Source organism: Callithrix jacchus, chromosome 9 (genome assembly GCF_049354715.1).
Source record: "Callithrix jacchus isolate 240 chromosome 9, calJac240_pri, whole genome shotgun sequence".
NCBI classification, from domain to species: domain Eukaryota; kingdom Metazoa; phylum Chordata; class Mammalia; order Primates; family Cebidae; genus Callithrix; species Callithrix jacchus.
Genome location: NC_133510.1, coordinates 128,199,482 through 128,221,747, shown reverse-complemented (window position 1 = coordinate 128,221,747; position 22,266 = coordinate 128,199,482). Strand labels below are relative to the sequence as shown.

Sequence of the window (22,266 nt, the reverse complement as noted above, 5' to 3'; positions counted from 1 at the left end):
AGTCACAGTAGGATCTGTGGCCTGTGCTCTTTCCAAAAAGGGTTTTGAGGATTTCAATATTTAAAGGGGAATCAGCAAGCCACGGGGGAAAGACAGAAGAAAAATGTGGGAATGGTGGACAACGAGGCAGGGGTCAGATTCTCGCTTGGCTTTGACATGCACTCAGTGAATTTACATTTTATTTATTGATTTATTTAATGTATTAGTTTTTATTTATTTTTCTGAGACGGGGTCTCACTCTGTCGCCCAGGCTGGAGTGCAGTGGTGCCATCTCAGCTCACCTGCAACCTCTGCCTCCTGAGCTCAAGTGATCTTTCTGTCTCAGCCTCCACAGTGCTGTGATTACAGGCGTGAGCCACTAAATTCCAGCCCAAATCTACATTTTACACAAGATAAAGTAGGCAGCTATCTGTTTGGAAAACCAAAGGAAAGAAGTTTGTGTTTGTTTTTTGTTTTGTTTTGTGTGACTCAGTTCCCAAGCTTAACTCTGCCCTTGCATAGTGAGTTTTGAGTCCTGAGATTCTGTTTTTCCTTCATAGGTGCAAAGGGGCTGGTAGCAATGTTGCCAGCTGCCCTGGGGCTACAGCGGGATTGGCAGTGGCTGGCTGCAGGCAAAAGGGGCCATGGGAGACAGTGAGGCTGTAGCTGGCCGGGCTGGGGCAGGGTTCCCGGAACCTTCTACGGCCGAGAAACACTGCCCTCGGTGACTTCTCCTGTGAGGTCTCACTCCCCTGGAACTTGGCATTCCTTTTGATCCCCATCCCATAACCCACGCCCCTCCTCCTCCTCGGCCTCCCGTGAAATCTTGCTTTCAATGCATTCTTACAAAATTATTATTACTTTTTGAAACAGGGTCTCACTCTGTTGCCCAGGCTGGAGTGCAGTGGTACAATCATGGCTCACGGCAGCCTCAACCTCCTAGGCTCAAGCAATCCTCCCACGTCGGCCTCCCAAGTAGCTGGGACTACAGGCACAGGCACTTGCCACAAAATTTATTTATTTTTCTTTATATTATTTAGTTAAAGAAACAAGAGCAAAAACTCTTGATGTTGGCTCATGGCAACCTCCACCTCCTGGGTTCAAGCAATTCTTCTGCCTGTCTCCTGAGCAGCTGGGATTACAGGCGAGCGCCACCACGTCTGGCTAATTATTTGTATTTTTAGTAGAGATGGGGTTTCTCCATGTTGGTCAGGCTGGTCTCAAACTCCCGACCTCAGGTGATCTGCCCGCCTCAGCCTCCCAAAGTGCTGGGATTACGGGCGTGAGCCACCGTGCCTGGCCAAATTTATTTATTTTTCATAGAGGCAGGGTCTCACTATGTTGCCCAGGCTGGTCTTGAACTCTTGGACTCAAGCGATGCACCTGCCTTGGCCTCCCAAAGTGCTGGGATGAGAGGCGTGAGCCACCAGGCCTGGCCACAGAATGATTCTCTGAATCGCACGCAGGTGCTGACTTCACTCAAATGAGCTCTCCCCTCATTCTGGTTTCCTTCTCACCCCAAGCTGTTACTGTCACTACCTACTGGACATCCTCTGGTGCCTCACTGCCCCCACTCACCTGCCTGCTTTCCCAGTGACGGGCCACCCAGGCTGCCCACAGGTAAATTCACGATAACTAGCCTCAAATTGTCCCCTTATCGACCTATGAGCCTGTCTTTGCAAAAAAAAAAGCCAGGAGCAGAACTCTTGGGTCATATATAAATGTATTTATCTCGGTTATATTCCTGTTACATTTGCTCCTAAATGTTTACTAAGATTTTTAGAGCTGGGCATAATGGCTCACACCTGTAATCCCAGCACTTTGGGAGGCCGAGGCAGGCGGATCACTGAGGTCAGAAGTTAAGAGGCCAGCCTGGCCAACGAAGTGAAACCCCGTCTCTACTAAAAATACAAAAATTAGCTGGACATGCTCGCTTGAACCCAGGAGACAGAGGTTGCAATGAGCTGAGATTTTGCCATTGTACTCCAGCTTAGGTGAAACTCTGTCTCAAAAAAAAAAAGAAAAAAGGATTTTTAGGACCCAAGAAAGCAGCGTAAGTATGCATGGTGGGGCGGAGAGGCACACATCCTTTGCACTATCCTGCTAGGACTGTCAGATTTGGCAAATAAAAATACAGGAAACTTGGTTACATTTGAATTTCAGATAAGCAACCAACCCTTCTATAGTATACTAAAACACTACTGTTTGTTTATCTGAAATTCAAATTTAGCGGGCATCCTGTATTTTACCTTGCAACCCTACCTCCAACTGAATACATAAATTCAAGGTTTTATGGCTCTTCTCAGATTGAGGAATAGAACCATGGAATCCTGGTTACACATCAGAACTGGGGAAACTCCGTTTGGTTAGAAGTGATGGAATATATTTTAAAAGTCCACACGACAAAATGACAATAAACATTTATTAAGCTGTAATTTTCACAATATTTTAATTCTGTTCCGAGATCTACAAATACCTCTATGTAACACCAAAGCCAGTGATTTAATAAATAACAGGAATGTATATATCGCTTTGCAAAAAAAATAGGCCTGGTATGTTTATCTGTATATATTTGTAGAATCAGTTTCCCAAGGCTCATGAAACCAAAGTGCACACGCACGCCATGTACACACACACACACTATTATATTAAAATCAAATGGACTTAGCTTAGGCGCCAAATTAAATGCTATCCAAAATTGATAACCAGATACACAAAATATGAAGTTGGTCGTGAATACACTGTTGATAACGGGTACCACAGCTCACAAGTGTGACTTCCGGTTAACGAGGGAAACGACTGCTTCATTGGACGTTTAGTGTGTGCTAATCATCATCACCATCACAGTTAATCAGCTTAATTACACGGTATTCAGAGATTAAACACACATGCAGATATTAAATTGACACTACAATAAAACCTTTAACTCTGCAAAAAGACGTTAGAACACATGGGCGATAATACCACGAGCTGCCACAGCTTCTCAGCAGACAGTGCAAAAGGCAATCAGCATTTTAAGCCACCACAAGAGAGAAACTGGTACTGGTGCACCTCCTACATGTCAAGGCAAAGCAAAACACGACGGACTATGCTGAATATTTGTTTACACCAGATACTACACATCACACCGATGGTTGTCAGTATGAATTTTAAGAGTATTGTGTTCAACTCTGCAAAATATATTCCTATTATTCACAAGTAAGGAGTCAAAGTCCAACTATTCAAATGGCCATAAACAAAAATGTCGCAGAAGGTATAGACCATTACAAATAAAAAGTTGGAAGTGGGGCAGCTGACCCCTTAGGAACCTCAGGGATTCCTTTTAACGCTGGATTGATGGCAAGAGCTGGCTTTCTGGTTAAGTCAGCCAGTTTGAAACCCATCAGGAAGTTACCAGGTGTCAACCTGTAAGGCAGATGTCATTTGTCAAAAGCATCTTAAGAAGTAGCAGCGGTTACAGAGAGGAAGCAATTCAGGATTTCCACTAGCGACAAGCGACATTAACCATGTCTTTAGGTTCTGCCTAAATGGCAGCTGTTATTCTTAACTGCTCCCGAAGCCTGCTGAATCACAGGGCCACAGGAGCAACTGGAGCTGCCCAAAGCCTCCCTTCCAGCCATGCAAAGTCATGTTTCAGTCTTCTTAACCACTGACCTGAACTTTGTGTTCTGACTCAGTTCCCCACAGGGAACCGCTCCACTTGGTTACCTCCACCGTAGTCATGGACATAGTCCCAGGTCCCTGACAGCTCTGCCTCCCGACTCCTGCATGAGACAGGCTTCATGTGAGACAGGCTCTAGTTTTTGGGGAAAGTGTATTAAACACCTCTCTATGGCATTCACCTCCCCTTTGTGAATGAAGATACAGGCACAATTCACAAGGCCTGCTTTCCAGAAATTCTATTGCTGTGCTCTTACCAGAAATGATATGGGGCCAACACCCAAAGCAAAAGAAACCAAAGGGCAGGTAATGCCGATTGGTATTGAAAGGTGTGTATATATGTGTGTATAAGTGTGTGTATATATACATACACTTTTTTATTTGAGACAGGGTCTCACTCCCTGACTGGAGTACAGTGGCGCGATCTCAGCTCACTGAAACCTCTGCCTCCTGGGTTCAACTGATTTCCCCACCTCAGCCTCCTGTGTAGCTGGGACTACAGGCACCCACCACCACACTTGGCTATTTTTTTTATTCGCAGAGACAGGGTTTCACTGTGTTGGCCAGGCTGGTCTCGAACTCCCGACCCCAAGTGATCCACCTGCCTTGGCCTCCAAAAGTGCTGGGAATGCAAGTGTGAGCCACTGCACTTAGCCTGGAAAGTACATTTATGAAAGGTTTACACTCCACAAAAGCATCTTTGCTAGGGTGTCAAGGAAGAGATCACTAAACCAACCCCAACACGCCCCTACAATTCCAGCAATCTAGAGATGGCAGGTTGCTTTTGTTTTTTGGATTATTTTGTGTTCTCAGTAAAACAAGTTATTTATTGTGATGCTGAAACAGTGGGAAATTAACACTGATTAAGATATGTTAAACACTGAGTCTTCATTATAACAGAACCAGTTTTCCTCAGAATGTTTTTACATCACATTCAGTGAAGTGTTGCACTAATATATCCTAGAGCCCTAAAGACATAAAAAGGTGTCTCCAGAGGTGTACGGTACAAACACACTTTTCCACACACAACAGAGAGCAAAAACAAGGAGATGTGGTGTGGCGGGGAGGGGCAGGCCCAATCCCAACAGCCTACAAGCTTCCCAGAGAACACGTACCTCCCTCAGAGGAATCCAAGTTAAAATGATGATCTTACCAAGATCTCAATGGAGCACAGTGCCCTTCATGATTCAGGTAAGCGGGTGAGAGAAGGAACAAAAACCCCCAATTATTTTGGGTTAAGACGTGCCCAAATGCAGGTGAAAGATATGCAGTGAAAACCAGGAGTTTTTCAAACCTAGCATCCAGGATTTCTATCAGATTTTAAATAATGTTCTACCCTGAGGTGACACCCACTTACTGTAGGTTATTTCATTAAAAATGAAGGTATCTTTCACTGGAGTGTAACGAACTATAAAATTGGCTTCGGAGCCTAAAGTGGAAAAAAATTGTGCATATTTTCGACAGCAATGTTGAATCGATGCTTGAGGTCTCAATCCACCAGCACCCAGAGAGCACGACACCTCCCTCAGAGGAATCCAAGTTAAAATGATGACCTTACCAAGATCTCAATGGAGCACAGTGCCCTTCATGATTCAGGTAAGCGGGTGAGAGGAGGAATGAAGTGGGTATTACACCCAGTCCAGTGACAGCTTAAGCCTCAACATGCCGGCATCTCACAATGACCACAAACAAGGGAAGGGCCAACGATCACCGGCTTTCTGCACGGAACATCAGTCGTCCCCTGGCCACCGTGAGCAAAGCTGTTTTAGTACCTAAACGTGGTACGGCCAAACGCACAAAAGGAAAGAAGATGACGATGATGTCCCTGGTTATTCATTATTAGGTGCGAAAACAGGCTCATGTCCAAGCACCTAATGACAAAACTGGCATGTACATGGATAAAGATTTGCTCTAGTAAATTTTTTAAAAATTATTTTCTTTAAAATTTTTTACTTTCTTCAGAGAAGCTCTGATGCATGCTCCAGTAAATCTTTTATTATTTATTATTATTTATTTTTAGATGGAGTCTTGCTCTGTCGTTGAGGCTGGAGTGCAGTGGCACAATCTCGGCTCACTGCAACCTCTGCCTCCCGGGTTCAAGCAATTCTCCAGCCTCAGCCTCCTGAGTAGCTGAGATCACAGGCACATGCCACCATGCCCGGCTAATTTTTCAATTTTTAGTAGAGACGGGGTTTCACTATGTTGGCCAGACTGGTCTGGAACTCCTGACCTCAGGTGATCCGCCCGCCTTGGCCTCCCAGAGTGCTGGGATTACAGGTGTACACCACTGCGCCCGGCCTGCTCCAGCAAGTCTTAAATATCCATGCACATTGAATAAACATGTACCTGAAACAGGTACATGGTTCAGGAAATAAACGGAAGTCTCCAGGAGAGTTTGGGTCCCATCATATGTACCTTAAAAACAGAAGCCTCGTCAACATCCTGGAAAACATCTGCCTCTGTGTTCCAGATACTTGCAACCAAAAATCACACTTTACAGGAACACAGGACAAGCAGTGGTAGACAGCTAACCCTTCTCCAAACTGAGACCTGGGCCTAACAGATCTGGCAGGGGTATCTACAAACCAGCATGCAGGGGACTGTGAGTGGGTTGCCAGGGCACATCCGTGGGCAGGCAAGGGCCACGGAGACAGCGTGAGCCCCAGCAGCTTCAAAGCTACAAAATGCTAGGCTTCCTTTTTTTTTTTTCTTTGTTTGAGATAAGTCTTGCTCTGTCACCCAGGCTGGAGTGCAGTGGAGCAATCTCAGCTCAATGCAACCTCCACCTCCCAGGTTCAAGCAATTCTCCTGCCTTAGCCTCCTTAGTAGCTGGACTATGGGCGTACACTACCACGCCTGGCTAATTTTTGCATTTTTGGTAGAGATGGGGGTTTCACCGCGTTGGCCAGGTTGGTCTTAAACTCTTGACTTCAGGTGATCCACCCACCTCGGCCTCCCATAGTGCTGAGATGGTGTGTGGTCTAGGGCTTCCTTTTTTAAAAAACAAGTTGCAGTGACTCACTCCTATAATACAGCACTTTGGGAGGCTGAGGAGATGGATCACGAGGTAAGGAGTTCAAGACCAGCCTGGCCAACATGGTGAAATCCCATCTCTACTAAAAATACAGAAAACTAGTGGGGCATGGTGGCAGGCACCTGCAATCCCAGCTACTCAAGAGGCTGAGGCAGGAGAATCGCCTGAACCCAGGAGGTGAGGGTTGCAGTGAGCTGAGACCGAGTCACTGCACTGCAGCCTGGGCAACAGAGCAAGACTCTGTCTCAAAAGAAAAAAAAAGTCCTAGCAAAGGGGCATTTCTACCAACCCCTGACCCACACCTTCTGAAGCTCCCTTGCCCGGGACCCCCACAGCTGTCCACCTCGCATGTCCCACTCTCTGCCCACAGAGACCACCTAAAATAAGGACAGAACAGACTTCAGATAAAAAGCACCTAACGTGTATCGTAAAAATTTCAGGAAAAATAATTTAGACCTTTTCAAAGGCTTGCTTATTGCTGCTAATTGTTCCTGAGAATCTTTCTCGGCAGCAATACACCTGAGAATGTTATTAGCTGCTACTGTTTGTTCTCCTTTGAAGGTCCTGAGGCAAACAAAAGCAAAATGAAACAAAAAGCCCTCAAGGGTGCAGTTTTCGTGGACGGGCCTAGTGAGCAAACTGCAAACTGGGACACTGAACTGGTTCTGGCGCGGCCTCCAGTCCTTGGCCAGGTACTTCCTGGCATCAAATCCCCAAGACATTTCTTGGCCCCTCCTTGCATTTTCCTTTTCAAAATGTTGAGATTAAAATACAGTGAAGCACAGAGGGAAGAAAGTCTCAGGCCTTCCAGAAATGGCGATGCCTTCATTTAGAAGCAGGCCGGACGGGGGCTTGGCAGGGGTCTCCAGGATCCAAGAGGCTGAGTCACAGCCCGCAGCTCGACTGTCCACATTTAGAAGTGACAACATTCATGAACTAAGTCAACATCCACCAAAAAGAACATGAAATAAAGCTCACAGTTTGGGAACATGAAAATAACACACACAGACCTCACCCACCGACCCCTAAGCTGCGAAAACAACGGCATTTAAACTTTCCTCAAATGTCAAATTAGCATCTTCTTCCCCTCCATGTCAATTTTGATAAACTTGACTCAATCTGCCTTTATTAAAAAACCTTACAAAAGATGTATTTAAATGCTTGAAAAAATTAACTTTATGCTCTATGCACAGATAAATTTCTTACTGTTCAGCTAAATATGGTTCTATCCTTTGTTTAAAAAATATATTTTCCCCACTGATGACACGTGCGTGCAGTTCCACATTGATCTTTCTGCTCTTCTGGGAACGTGTCCTGAGAGCTGCCGGATGGGTGGAAATACCCTCACACAGCGCCACTTTCTTGCTCAGTCGTGTTTATTAAGATTGTTTGGGGTTTGGGTTTTTTCCTCCGTTTTCGTTTTCTGAGACAGAGCACTGGTAACTGCGGGCCCACCCGGCCAGCTGACCTTCACTTGTCCTTGGAGCGGTCCAGGCTCTCGAGCACCCGGTTGAGACGGATGTTGAGCAGTCTGACCTGCTTCTCCAGGTGCTCCAGCTTCTCCTCCACGCTGGGGCTGCTCGTGCTGCTGGGGCTGCTTCGCCAGTAGAAGCCCATGGGCCCAGTCATGAAGTAGATGGCCACCACGAAGCACAGCGGCAGCACCGCATTCTCGGGCTCGCCCTCGTACTTGTGCAGGATGTACACGCAGGACATGGAAAATAAGACGACCCGCACAATCCAGAAGAAGCGGCCAAACACCATGTGCAGGACGCTGAAGGTGAAGCCCAGGGTCAGGGACAGGAACCAGTAGGCCAGGAGGACGACACCGACCAGCAGGAGTGCGCGGGCCGGGCTGCTGGACACCGAGTTTGGGCTGAAATACTGGGATAGGTTGGAGACTGTGGGACAGAAAAGAGGAACAGGGCTGGTTACACAGGGGCCAGGAGCTTCTTGACAAACAGAGCTGGCCTGCTGGGCTTAAAAGGCCTTTGTCACAATCCAGGGAGCTCAAGGAGGTTCTTCTGTGAACAGTCACGCTAAGCTCTATGAGGAGACCCAGGGAGACCCGTTAAGATGGCCTGCCATGTTGAGTTTAAAACACCTCCTCAGGCTGGGCATGCTGGTTCACACCCGTAATCCCAGCACTTTGGGAGGCTGAGGCCAGCAGATCACCTGAGGTCGGGAGTTCAAGACCAGCCTGACGAACATGGAGAAACCCTGTCTCTACTAAAAATACAAAATTAGCCAGGCGTGGTGTTGTGTGCCTGTAACCACACCTACTCGGGAGGCTGAGGCAAGAGAATCGCTTGAATCAGGAGGCAGAGGTTGCAGTGAGCCGAGATCGCACCACTGCACTCCAGCCTGGGTAACAAGAGTGAAACTCCGTCTCAAAAACAACAACAACAACAACAAAAAACCCAGCTGGGCACAGTGGCTCACACCTGTAATCCTAGCACTTTGAGAGGCCAAGGTGGGTGGCTCACCTGAGGCAGAGGTTCAAGACCAGCCTGGCCATCATGGTGAAACTCCATCTTAAATTAAAAAAATATAATAATAATAAAACAAAACAAAAAAACCTCTCCATACACTGGTTTCTCTTCAAATGGTATACATCTTTCACCTGCAGCCTGGGCAACATAGTGAGACCCTGACCTAGTTTGGCTCTGTGTTCCCATACAAATCTCATCTTGAATTGCACGTGCGGAGGAAGGAAGCTTGTGGTGGGTGGCTGGATCGTGGGGGTGGTCCCCTCCTTGCTGTTCTTGTGATGGTGAGGGAGTTGTCATGAGATCTGAGAGTTTAAAAGTGCGTGGCAGCTGCCCCCTTTGCTCTCTCTCCTGCCGCCTTGTGGAGAAGGTGCTTCCTTCTCCCTTGCCTTCAGCCGCAACTCTGAGTTTCCTGAGCCATGCAGAACTGTGAGTCAGTTAAACCTCTTCCACTGACACATTACTCAGTCTCAGGTATTTTTTTTTTCTTTTTTTTTTTTTTTGAAAAGATGGGGTTTCACCATGATGGCCAGGCTGGTCTTGAACTCCTGACCTCAGGTGATCCACCTACCTTGGCCACCAGAAGTGCTAGGATTACAGGTGTGAGCCACCGTGGCCGGCTTTTTTTTGTTTTTTTGGAGACTGCAATGCAGTGGCACAATCTCGGCTCACTGCAACCTCCGCCTCTCATATTCAAGCAATTCTGCCTCAGCCTCCCGAGTAGCTGTGATTACAGGCACATGCCACTACATCCAGCTAACTTTTGTATTTTTAGTATAGATGAGGTTTCACCATCTTGGCCAGTCTCGTCTTGAACTCCTGACCTCAAGTGATCCACCTCCTCAGGCTCCCAAAGTGCTGGGATTACAAGCATGAGCCACTGTGCCTGGCCTCAGGTATGTTTTTATAGCAGTGTGAAAACAGATTAGTACAGGCCCAATCTCTAGAGAACATAAATTTTTACAAAACTAGCCAGGCGTGGCGGCACACACCTATAGTCCCAGCTACTCAGGAGACTGAGGTGGGAGGATCACTTGAGGCTGGGAGGTCACGGTTGCAGTGAGCCATGACGTACCACTGCACTCCAGCCTGTGTGACGAAATAAGACCTTGTCTCAAAAAATAACTTGTTTACAAAAAATAATTTTTTAGTAAAACACCTCTGGCAGTGGGGCATAGCCTGCAAATTGTCCTTCAATTTCCGCAGCAACAAATGCCCACTTTCAGGCTGGGCACACGAATGCCTAGGATTGAAGTGTTTCCCAGCCTCTCTTGCAGATACATAACTAAGCTTTGGCCAAGGAGAGGTGTGTGGAAGTCTTCTGCAGTAGCTTCAAAGGACTTTCCCTAAAAGTAGCAGAAATGTGTCCTTTATCTTTTCTGCCTACAGGAACATGGACACAATGGCTGGAGCTGGAGCAACCGTTTTGGAACATGAGGGCAGGGAAGTCACTCATGGACGAATAATGAAATGGAAGGTGCTTCCGTTCAGAGCACCACATGCAACAGGGCCATCCAACCTGCCTCACCACCTTCCTGAGAACTTCTGTATAAGAGGGAAATAAGCATCCACCTTGGTTAAGCCAATGTTATGTTGGATTTCTGTTTTGGCTAAACCTGATCCTATCTGGTACCCACACGCGAGTTTCATCTCAAGAATGCAATGAAACGTAAGAGTAGCATCTTCTGTGTGCCTGACCTAAGGAAATTCAAACAAAAAAGTTAAAAGAACAGAATATTCCTTTTGAAACTACCTAGACTGAACAATTATTAAAAATGACAAATGCTTTCTCTATTTACATGCTTTTTAAAATAACCCATTTGAAAGATGTACACATCATGCTTCATCACGCATCTTCTGAGAATAAAGACATCATTCAGCTTTTTCTTTTCCTCCCTGGCTGTGTGAGGATAGGCCACCATCATGAATGACATGGTAACTATCCACACTAGAAAGTTCATGACCAACCGACTACTTCAGAGGAAACAAATGGTCACTGATGCCCTTCACCCCGGAAAGGCAACAATGCCTAAGATAGAATTCGGGAAAAACTCGCCAAAATGTTCAAGCCCACCCTGGATGTCATCTTTGTATTTGGATTCCAAACTCGTCTTGGTGGTGGCGAGACAATGGACTTTGGCATGACTGATGAGTCCCTGGATTATGCAAAGAAAAAGGAACCCAACGTAGACGTGCAAGACGTGGCCTGCGTGAGAAGAAAACGACCTCAAAAGAGCAATGGAAGGAACGCAGGAACAGAATGAAGCAAGTCACGGGGACTCAAAGGCCAGTGCTGGCGCTGGCAAAGAGCTGGAGGAGGAAAGGCGCTACGAGGGTGCCGTCTGCGGCTGCTGTGGCTTTTTACGAGATCAATAAACTAAAAACTTTAAAAAAAAAAAAAAAAGACTTCATTCACCTCAAAACATGATGCTATCATCATTCGAAGAATATTAACAATTCCAGGCCGGACGCGGTGGCTGGTGCCAGCATTTGGGAGGCCAAGGTTAAGCGGGTCACCTGAGACCAGGAGTTTGAGACCAGCTTGGCCAACATGGGGAAACCGCATCTCTACTGAAAATACAAAAATTAGCCAGGTGCTGCGGCTCACGCCTGTAATCCCAGCTCCTCAGGAGGCTGAGGTACGAGAATCGCTTGAACCCGGGAAGCAGAGGTTGCAGTGAGCCAAGATGGTGCCATTGTACTCCAGCCTGGGTGACAGACTGATGCTCCCTCTTAAACAAAAACAAACAAAATTCCATATAGTATCACTTGAATTTCCCAGTTAGCCAGGAATACATTTATACCTGTTTCCTTCCGACCCTCACCAGGACCCAGAATTCGCACTCTGTATTCACTATCACTTTAGTCTCTGTTAATCGAGACGAGACCCATGATATTTTAGAAACACTGAAATTCTGAATTCTAACTTTTCCAGAATGGTTTTCCTGAAGGACGTCCTCGCTGCACCTGTTTGTTTCCTCATGGTGCTGTTTAACAAGCTCAAGGGGAGTTATATCCAAAGTGTTTAATTTATCCCCTGAGGGCTGAGCAAACAGGCTGCTGGGCCCCACCCCCAGGACATCTGATTCAATAGGTCCTGGGTGGGTCCAAGACTCTTTGCCTTTTTTGGGGGGTGGGGAGGGACAGGGTCTTGCTCTGTCACCCAGGCTGAAGTGTGATGGTGTGATCTCAGCTCGCTGCAGCCTTGCCTTTCTGGGCCGAAGCGATCCTCCCATCTCAGACTCCCGAGTAGCTAGGACTACAAGCCTGTACCACCACACCCAGCTAACTTTTGTATTATTTTTTATAGAGACAGTGATGTGGTTTGGCTGTGTTCTCTCCCAAATCTCATTTTGATTTGTAATCCCTGTAAGTCCAGGGAGGGACCTAGAAGGAGGTGATTGGGTTACAGGACAGTTTCCTCCATGCTGTTCTCATGCTAGTGAGTGACTCTCATGAGACCTGATGGTTTAAAAGTACCAGGCCGGGTGCGGTGGCTCAAGCCTATAATCCCACTGCTTTGGGAGGCCGAGGCGGGTGGATCACAAGGTCAAGAGATCGAAACTATCCTGGTCAACATGGTGAAACCCCGTCTCTACTAAAAATACAAAAAATTAGCTGGGCATGGTGGCGCGTGCCTGTAATCCCAGCTACTCAGGAGGCTGAGGCAGGAGAATTTCCTGAACCCAAGAGGTGGAGGTTGCAGTGAGCCGAGATCGTGCCATTGCACTCCAGCCTGGGTAGCAAGAGCGAAACTCCATCTCAAAAATAAATAAATTAATTAATTAAATAAAATAAAAGCACCTGGCAGTTTCCCCCTCGCTCTTGCTCTCTCTCTCCTGCCACCATGTAAGACATGCTTTGCTTCCCCCTCAACTTCCACCATGATTATAAGTTTCCTGAGGCCTCCCCAGCCATGTGGAACTGTGAGTCAATTAAACCTCTATTATTTATAAATTACCCAGCCTCGGGTAGTTCCCTATAGCAGTGTGGAAACCAACGAATACAGATGGGATCTCGCTATGTTGCCCAGGCTGGTCTTGAACTCCTGAGTTCAAGCAATCTGCCTGCCTTGGCTTCCCAAAGTACTGGGATTATAGACATGAGGCACCATGCCCAGCCAAATCTGCACCTCTTACAAGTTTGCCAGGGAGGCTCCTGCTACTGCTGCTGATCTGTGGGTCACTTTGAGATCCAACAGCTTAGGCACAATGAACTCTATGCATCTGGGGACAGAGGATGGTGGGGAAAAGTGTGACACAACCATCTGGAATGGGCAAGCGCAAATCTAGGGCAGGCCTGAGACAGGAGGCCTCACCCTGGGGCTCCTCTGGTCCCTAACGACACCTAAGGTGTGAACATCTCAGACTTCCCCAAAACGATCAGACTCCGCACGCCTGACCAGTGTCTAGAGTCCAACCTTGTAAACAGTGGCCATCTTTGGGACTAAAGACCCCGGGGTCAGCAGGACTATCCCGAAGGCAGGGTGTCTTCCCTCCATGTGCCTTCCTGAGGGATTGTGAGCATTTTCACTAAATGAGGTTGACCTGGGAGCTTTCATACCTACCCCTGCAGACTGGAGACTAAACCAGTGTCTCCCAAACCTCTTGGTCTCAAGACCCTTTTGTACTCTTCAATCTTATTTAAAAGTCCCCAGAGCTTTTGTTTTATGTGGGTTTTACCTATTGATATATTTACCATACGAGAAAATTAGCTAGTTTTTAATTTTTTTTAATTGTTATTGATTGATTGACTGAGACAGGGTCTGACTGATTGAGACAGGGTCTTGCTGTGTAGCCCAGGCAGATCTCAGCTCATTGCAACCTCTACCTCCTGGGCTACAGTGAGATATAGCTAGCCTAGAGTTAGAACCTGTACACTGCCATCTTATAAAGGACAAAACTGCTCCCATTCTCCTCACAAGGACTGCTGACCTTGGTTTTTGCAAACTGCTACATTACTTTGCAAAAAGGTAAAGCTGCATAGTTTCTCTGTAACTCCCAGAATTGCTGGCCTTTGATCATCAGTAATGGCCAAGAGTAAGCACCCCCGAATAATTCCAACCTGGTGCCAAGTAACTCCCACCCAGACGATGTGTAAGCAAATGGTTATCTTAAGTTCTACAAACCTCTCCCCTGGCCCTAGGAATGTCCGGAACCCATCACCCTCCTCTCCTACCCAGGAGGTGATTTACAGCCCACCGAGATATCTCGGTGGGATGAAGGTCTTCTTTCGTCTCTGCTCCTTCCCCCCGCTCCCAAAAGTAGTTTAGTGGGTATAAAAAGTTCTTGTCTCTCTTCTTTCGGGGCCACGGGTTGGAGAGACGTGAGTCCTCTGTGGTCACCGGCAATAAACCCTGCAATTTGGCATACTTTTGTTCTGGTGTTGGCTTTCTGTGCTCAGTTCGATATAACAAAAGCAATCCTCTCACCTCAGCCTCCTGAGCAGCTGGGACTAAAAGCATGCACCATAAGCTAATGTTTCGATTTTGTGTAGGGTCTCACTATGTTGCCAAGGCTGGTCTCAAACTCCTGGGCTCAAGCAATCCATCTGCCTCAGCCTCCCACTGTGCTGGGTTTACCAGCATGAGCCACTGTGCCCAGCCACTGTTAATAATTTTAAAACACTGCTATCCTTAACTCGCTTTCAAATAACAACGCATTATAGATGCTAGGCTTTGAATGTTTGTGTTCCCCACAAAATTCCTATGTTGAAATCCTAACCCCTACAGCGATGGTCTTAGGAGGCGGGGTCCTGGGGAGGTGATCAGGTCATGGGGCTAGAGCCCCCATGAATGGGTTTAGTGCCCTTATAAAGCGGTCCCGGAGAACTGCCTTGTTTCTTCCACCACGTGAGACAGTGAGGCATCGTCTACGAGAAAGGGCTCTCCCCACACCCTGCATCTGCCAGCACCTTGATCTTGGACTTCCAACCTCCAGAACTCTGAGAAATGAAAATGTCTGTTAGGCCGGGCACAGTGGCTCACGCCTGTAATCCCAGCACTTTGGGCGGCCGAGGTAGGTGGACCACCTGAGGTCAGGAGTTCGAGACCTGCCTGACCAACATGGCAAAACCTCGTCTCTACTAACAAAATACAAAATTAGGCAGGCATGGTGGCAGACGCCTGTAATCCCAGCTACTCGGGAGGCAGGAGAATTGCTGGAACCTGGGAGGCAGAGTTTGCAGTGAGCCAAGATTGCACCACTGCACTGCAGCCTGGGCAACAGAGTAACATGTCTCAAAACAACGACAACAACACGGGAACATGCTTGTTGTTGATCTGCACCGAGTCTAGGAATTTCCTTACAGCAGCCTGAACTGACCAAGACAATGTTAACACGAAACAGTTTTCACGAAAAACTGCTGTTTCTAAAGCAGAACAAACCACGGTGAAAACAGTGAGTGCTTTGAATGTTTGCCCGTCTCCTTCCCATACAGCTTCTTAGAAGAGACCTGGCCCCTAAATCTGTTTCTGAATTCAAAGGAACAGAACACCAGCCACAGATGTGAGTCAGTTTTTCACTGACAAATTTCAAGTACTCACAGCAAACAAACAAACAAAAAGGTGAAGTTAATGTTAACATTTTGTTTAATCCAATATATCCAAAGTATCATCATCTTAACATGGCATCAACACGTGGAAGTACTGAAGTGTGTACTAAATCCCTGACCTCACAGACATGTTGCTGGAGAAGAGAGGAACTTGCAGTCACCCCTCCTAACCAAAAGGGTCTCAGGGACCCTGCCCCAGGGTTCCTCCAAGCATAGAGAAGCACCATTATGTCAGCAAGGGACCGAGACAGGTGATCAGCCAGGAAAGATGCCCGGAGATGAGAATGCCACCCCTGCCTTCCACCCCCTGGTGACTTCAGTAAAAGCTGTCATACGTGCCAAGGAAAGGGTGATCCAAAGCAACGTCACTCCCTGACGCCCTCAAAATCCTAAAGAGAACAAGAGTGACCCTGGATGTTCTGCCTGACAGCAGAGGGGTACCATCTGACTTCCCTGGCACTGCCACGGCCAAGCAGTTACAGAAGAATAGCAGGCTGGGCATGGTGGCTCAAGCCTATTAATCCCAACACTTTGGGAGGCTGAGGCGAGTGGATCACCTGAAGTCAGGAGTTCCAGACCAGCCTGACCAACAAGGTAAAACCCCATCTCTACTAAAAATGCAAAATTAGCTGGGTGTGGTGGTGGGTGCCTGTAATTCCAGCTACTCAGGAAGCTGAGGCAGGAGAATGGCTTGAACCTGGGGGGAGGAAGTTGCAGTAAGCTGCGATGGTCCTACTGCACTCCAGCCTGGGTGACAGAGCAAGACTCCGTCTCAAAAAAAACAAAACAAAACAAAAATTAGCCAGGCATGGTGACAGGTGCCTGCCATCCCAGCTACTCGGGAGGCTGAGGAACAAGAATTGCTTGAACCCGCGAGGCAGAGGCTGCAGTGAGCCGAGATCGTGCCACTGCACTCCCACCTGGGCAAGACAGCAAGACTCCATCTCGAATATGGGAGGACACAGTTCAGCTCCTAACAGGCACCGCTGAAGAAAAGTGACTGTTTTGGTGGCCGACTTGCTTCTCCACGTGGGCGCGTTTACAGCCCAGCACAGCTGTCAAGTCCTGAAGGTGCAGCAGGGGAAGCTGGCTCTGGGCGCGACTGGCCAGAAGGCCCTCAGTGTGGAGAATCGAGATTGCGCAGGTCCCAGAGCTACACAATGTCGTGCATTTTGGAGGAGGGCCCCTCCAGAAGCCCCCGAGTGTTTATGAGTACTGACCGTGGGCTGGGCACCATCTGACCACCCTACACACACAGTCATCCCGTCCTCATGCCTTGCTGATGTCGTAAACAGCATCTCCCACATAAAGACTCCTCGCCCAGGGTCCCACAGCTAGGACCAGGCAGAGCTAGGATCCGGAACCAGGGGATCCAGTTTCCGGAGCCACAGAGCCCCTGCCCTGCGCCGACGCACCATTGAGGCAGGATTCATTTTCCCCACTTTACTGGAAACTTTGTTGGAAGTGGCCACAGCAGCTTCAGAGGAAGTAAGCAACATGACAAACACAAGAGCCTTAAATCCATCCTTCTAAGCCATCCCTCCAGCTCCTGGGCACATGCTTTGTGCCAGCAGATCTAGAATGGGGGCAAAGGCTGGGCCATCTATCGTGTGCTGAGCCCTTGAAGTGTGTGACAGGTCAGAACTGACACGTGCTCTAAGTGTCAAATAGAGTTTCAAAGGCCTTAGTACCCGAAAAAAATGTGAGATGCCCTGTTAATAATTTTCTATTAATTGTAAGTTGAAACGTCTTGAATATATTGGGTTAAAATATTAAAATTAATTTCAGCTGGGCATGGTGGCACCTGCCTGTAATCCCAGCACTTTGGGAGGCCAAGGCAGGCAGAGCACTGGAGCCTAAGAGTTTGAGACCACCCTGGGCAATGTGGCAAAACCCCACCTCTACAAAAAATACAAAAATTAGCCAGACGTGGTGGCGCACACCTGTGGTCCCAGCCAGTCAGGAAGCTGAGATAGGAGGATCACCTGAGCCTGGGGTGGTGGAAGTCGCAGTGAGCTGAGATCGCGCCACTGCACTCCAGCCTGGGCACAGAGCAAGACTCTGCCTCAAAAAAAACAAAACAAGAAAAAAAAGAAAGAAAACAAAGAAAAGAAAAATTAATTTTACCAGTTTCTTTTTACTCTTTGACATGGATACCAGAAAACTTCTCATCACCCACGGGGCTCACATTCTTTTTCTTTTCTCTTTTTCTTTTTTCACTGCCCACCTCCCTGCATTCTTTAGACCACTCTGGGCCACGGAGTTCCCATTTTAACCACTCTAAAAAAAAACACTGAAGAAAGAAATTGTAGGATTGTGCTCACAGAAACCGTTTTCTTTTTTACCAGAATATCCAGCGTTGGTGTATGGTTTCCTGTAAAGCATTCCGCACACTCAAACTTCTATGCATAAGACACAAATTCCAAAGGCCTTCGGATGCTTTGACGCTTACGCGTCAAACAGAACTAGAAAAGCCACGACACGGAAGCAAGCTTGCCTTGCCTCCGGAAGGCGCCAGCTGCTCTCCTGATGAATGCAGGCATTCAGCCTCCTGGATCCGCTGCGGATGCCTCTATTCTGGGCTTCTCCCATATGATTAGGAGGCTGTTCCTACTCTGCACTTTTTCATTCCAAGCTGCTGCGATTTTCTGCAATCAGGTTTGTTTCTCCAGGGTTCAGTGGGTGGGGATGAAAACATGGAGAGTTTAACAATCCGGGCAGGTGGTGGATACGGAAGCTAAGAGGATCGCATGCAGTGGCTGCACCTGGGGGAGGGGGCGTTAGCTCAACTGAGTCCCAGGAGGGGCCATGAGTAGCCCCGGGGGCTGCCAAGTGAACAATGAATGTCCTCTCAACTGGCTCTGCTGACACCTCTGATTCTTTGAGCAGTGAGGTGGCTGAGTTGGCCTAGGGTCTTTTAAAGTTTGAACTCAATAAATTAAGGCTGAAGACGTTTCCCAATGGCCTGGGGTGTCAACAGGTATGAACCAGTGTGCCCAGCATGGCCAGTGGACCTCACTCCCCCATCACTGATCAGTAAAATGGGGGTGTCAAGGATGGATGGGAGGTGCTGAGAGATGCCGCACGTGACAGGGCTGTGGTAGAACAGTTTCCCCTGGCTGCTGCAACAAACCGCTACAGACTGGGTGGTTCACAACACAAGTGCATCCACTTGCAGTTCTGGAGGCCAGAAGTGTGAAATCACGGTATCGGCAGGGCCACACTCCTGTTGAAAGTTCCAGGGAGGATCCTGCCTCGCCTCTTCCAGCTTCTGGTGGCCCAGGTGTTCCCTGGCCTGTGGCTCTGTCCCCCGAGTACCTGTCTCTCACTCCACATGGCCGTCTTCCCCCTATGTTTCTTGGTGCTTCTGTGTCCACATTTCCCACTTCTTTTTTTATTTTGAGGCAGGGTCTTGGCTCTGTCGCCCAGGCTGGAGTGCAGTGGTGCGATCTCAGCTCACGGTAACCTCCCCGTCCCGAGTTCAAGCGATTCTCCTGCCTCAGCCTCCTGAGTAACTGGGATTACAGGTGCGCAGCACCACACCCAGCTAATTCTTGTATTTTTAGTAGAGACGGGGTTTCACCATGTTGGCCAGGATGGTCTCAATCTCCTAACCTTGTGATCCACTCGCCTCAGCCTCCCAAAGTGCTGGGATCACAAGCATGAGCCACTGCGCCTGGCAATTTTCCACTTCTTATAAGGACATCAATCATAGATGAGGGTCCACCCTAATCCAAGACGATCTCCCTTCACTCAATTACATCTGCAGACCCTATTCCCAAACAAGGGCTGACTCACAGGTCCAGGGGTTAGGACTGGAACACATATTTGTGGGGAGCACATTTCAGCCCACATGACTGGCTCTCTTCCCAGCTGTAAGCATGTGACTAGCACTGCACTGTCAAACTGTGCTACCCTCCTCCCCTAACCCACAGAAGCACCAGCTCCCCTGGCCATTCTCGCCCCATGCAGTGGGTCTGGTGGACAGACCTGTGCAGCATCGGATGACACCTGCTCCCAGCCTGCCTTCCCGGATGGCGGAAGCTGGAGAGCTAAGAACTGCATTAGCCTGACTCCCTCGCACCTAAGGGCTGCACAGAAATGAAGTTCCACCTTGCAGTTCCCCCACCACATATACGACTTTGAAAATTAAGTAAAGTGTTGCCACCGATATGCATGGTTCCAGAAACGGCAAGAGTCCCAGCAGCCACGTGCAAAGTCTACTTGTTGTGGTAGCAACAGTGGCCTCCTGGTGCTCGAGTTATACTACACTGTGTGACCCTGAACTCAATGGTTTCACCAGCTGCAACCCTGGACGGCCAGTTTGGCAGCGTCTGAGGCCATCCATCTCTCCCTCAGCCCTTCTGATTATTCTGTGAGTGTCTCTGTCTCCACGGAATCCTCTTCTACCTAAATAAGTTTCTTTTAAGGATCCTGGTAAACCACAGACCCTACCTCTGGTCCATGTGTTTTGTCTAAGGACACACAAGTTGGCGCTACCCAGTTGGACCTTATCCTAACTGGCATCTGAGAAGCCTCAGCTTTGATGGGCCATTTGTTTTTTATTTTTATTATTATTAGAGAGGAGTCTTGTTCTGTCGCCCAGGTGCTGGAGTACAGTGGCACGATCTCTGCTCACCACAACCTCTACCTCCCGGGTTCAAGCGATTCTCCTGCCTTAGCCTCCTGAGTACCTGGGATTACAGGCGTGCACCACCACACCTGGCTAACTTTTGTTATTTTTAATAGAGATGGGGTTTCACCATGTTGGTCAGGCTGGTCTTGAACCCCTGACCTTGTGATCTGCCTGCCTCAGGCTCCCAAAGAGCTGGGATTACAGGTGTGAGCCACCACACCTGGCCATGCACTTTTTTTGTAGAGATGGGATCTCACTGTGTTGCCCAGGCTGGTCTTGAATTCTTGGGTTCAAGCAATCCTCCTACTTAGGCCTCCCAAAGTCCTGGAATTACAGGCATAAGCCACCATGCCTGGCCTACATATGAAACTACTAAAATAAAAAGCGTTCACTCATATCCTCACTGACCCAGCCCTCCCCCCACCTTCCCAGGTATTACTGTGAGTACCAGTTCCACCCTTTGAGAACCACCAAAATAAAATGACGTTACATGAATGCCACCTCCGCACCTACCGTCAAGTCCAAGAACATGCAAGAGCTCTGTCCAGAGTTTCCACAGTGTCTCCACGAACATATCCACTCCTAGCACGAACCTCTCGGTCAGCCTGCTCAAGAACTGCAAAAACAAGAAAACGGTCACCACCCAGTTACCCACCACGCCACTGCGTTCCTCCATTAGTCAAGCAGGGAACCCGGAGCTCGGGAGTTTATGCCTGGGAAGGGGAAACTAGCAAGCCCATGATGAACGCCACATGAGTGGTCTGCTGGTCCAGGGGACTGACCCGAACTGGGTACTGACCACAGCCCAACTGAGAAAAACTGGTCAGAACAACCCCTTCCTTGGAAGGGCTGACCAAGGCATCTGAGGAGGCCGGGACACTCTGCAGGCTGCATTGTGCCACCTGCCATTGCTCCTGCTATCTTTCATGCTCCCTCTTTATTCAGGGTCTCTGCTTTCCTCTGCCTGGTTTCTCTGAAGAGATGGGGTCTTGCTGTTGCCCAGGTTGGGGTGCAGTGATGCGATGACAGCTCGCTGCGGCCTCCAAGTCCTGGGCTCAAGCAATCCCGCCTCAGCTTCCCAAGTAGCTACAGGTGCAGCCAACACACCAGGCTTTATTATTACTATTATTGTGTAGAGACGGGGTCTTGTCATGTTGCCCAGGCTGGTCTCCAACTCTAAGCCTCAACTGATCCTCCTGCCTGGGATTACAGGCGTGAACCCCTGCACCACACCCTGCGGGCCTCATTTTTAAAGCATGGACGTTTCTGTTTCTAGGAAGCTGGTAATGACAGAGCCCCATGCTCTAGCCCAGTTTAAGGACCCGAGGCCTCTGAGGTCTTTATTTGGCCTCCAGGTGACTCTGCAGAACCATAGGGCTAAAGAAACATGAAAACAAGGTGCAGCCCCATTTTAACTTTTTTTGTATGTGTTTTTTTTTTTGAGACAGAGTCTTGCTCTGTCACCCAGGCTGGAGTACAGTGGCGCAATCTCAGCTCACTGCAGCCTCCACCTCGCACGTTTAAGCGATTCTTTTGCCTCACCTTCCTGAGTAGCTGGGATTGCAGGCATGCACCACCACGCCTGTCTAATTTTTGTATTTTTAGTAGAGACAGTGTTTCACCATGTTGGCCAGGCTGGTCTCGAACTCCTGACCTCAGGTGATCCACCTGCCAGGCCTACCAAAGTGCTGGGATTACAGGCATGACCCACCACACTCAGCTGATGTCCAGTATTCTAACAGAAGCATAGACTCCAAGATGACCTGTGAGGACACCAACATTTTAGCCCTAAAAAATAGTATAGAGGCTTGGCATGGTGGCTAACGCCTATAATCCCAGCACTTTGGAAGGCTGAGGTGGGAGGACTGCTTAAGCCCAGGAGTTGGAGACCAGTCTGGGCAACAAAATGAAAACCC

The 22,266-nt window shown here is 48.3% G+C and overlaps 1 protein-coding gene across 1 annotated transcript in view; it reads right to left on the bottom strand.

The window, feature by feature from the left end:
* Positions 1-2,387: 2,387 nt before the first annotated feature.
* The window catches only part of BRI3BP (BRI3 binding protein), a 35,724-nt gene continuing 15,845 nt past the window's right edge, over positions 2,388-22,266 (bottom strand). The window contains exons 2-3 of the mRNA XM_035258156.3: positions 20,864-20,966; positions 2,388-8,574 (exon numbers count right to left, since the gene is read on the bottom strand). Of these exons, the coding sequence (XP_035114047.1) occupies positions 8,144-8,574; positions 20,864-20,966 (534 nt within the window). The 3' untranslated portion in view covers positions 2,388-8,143. The remainder of the gene's footprint in view (positions 8,575-20,863; positions 20,967-22,266) is intronic.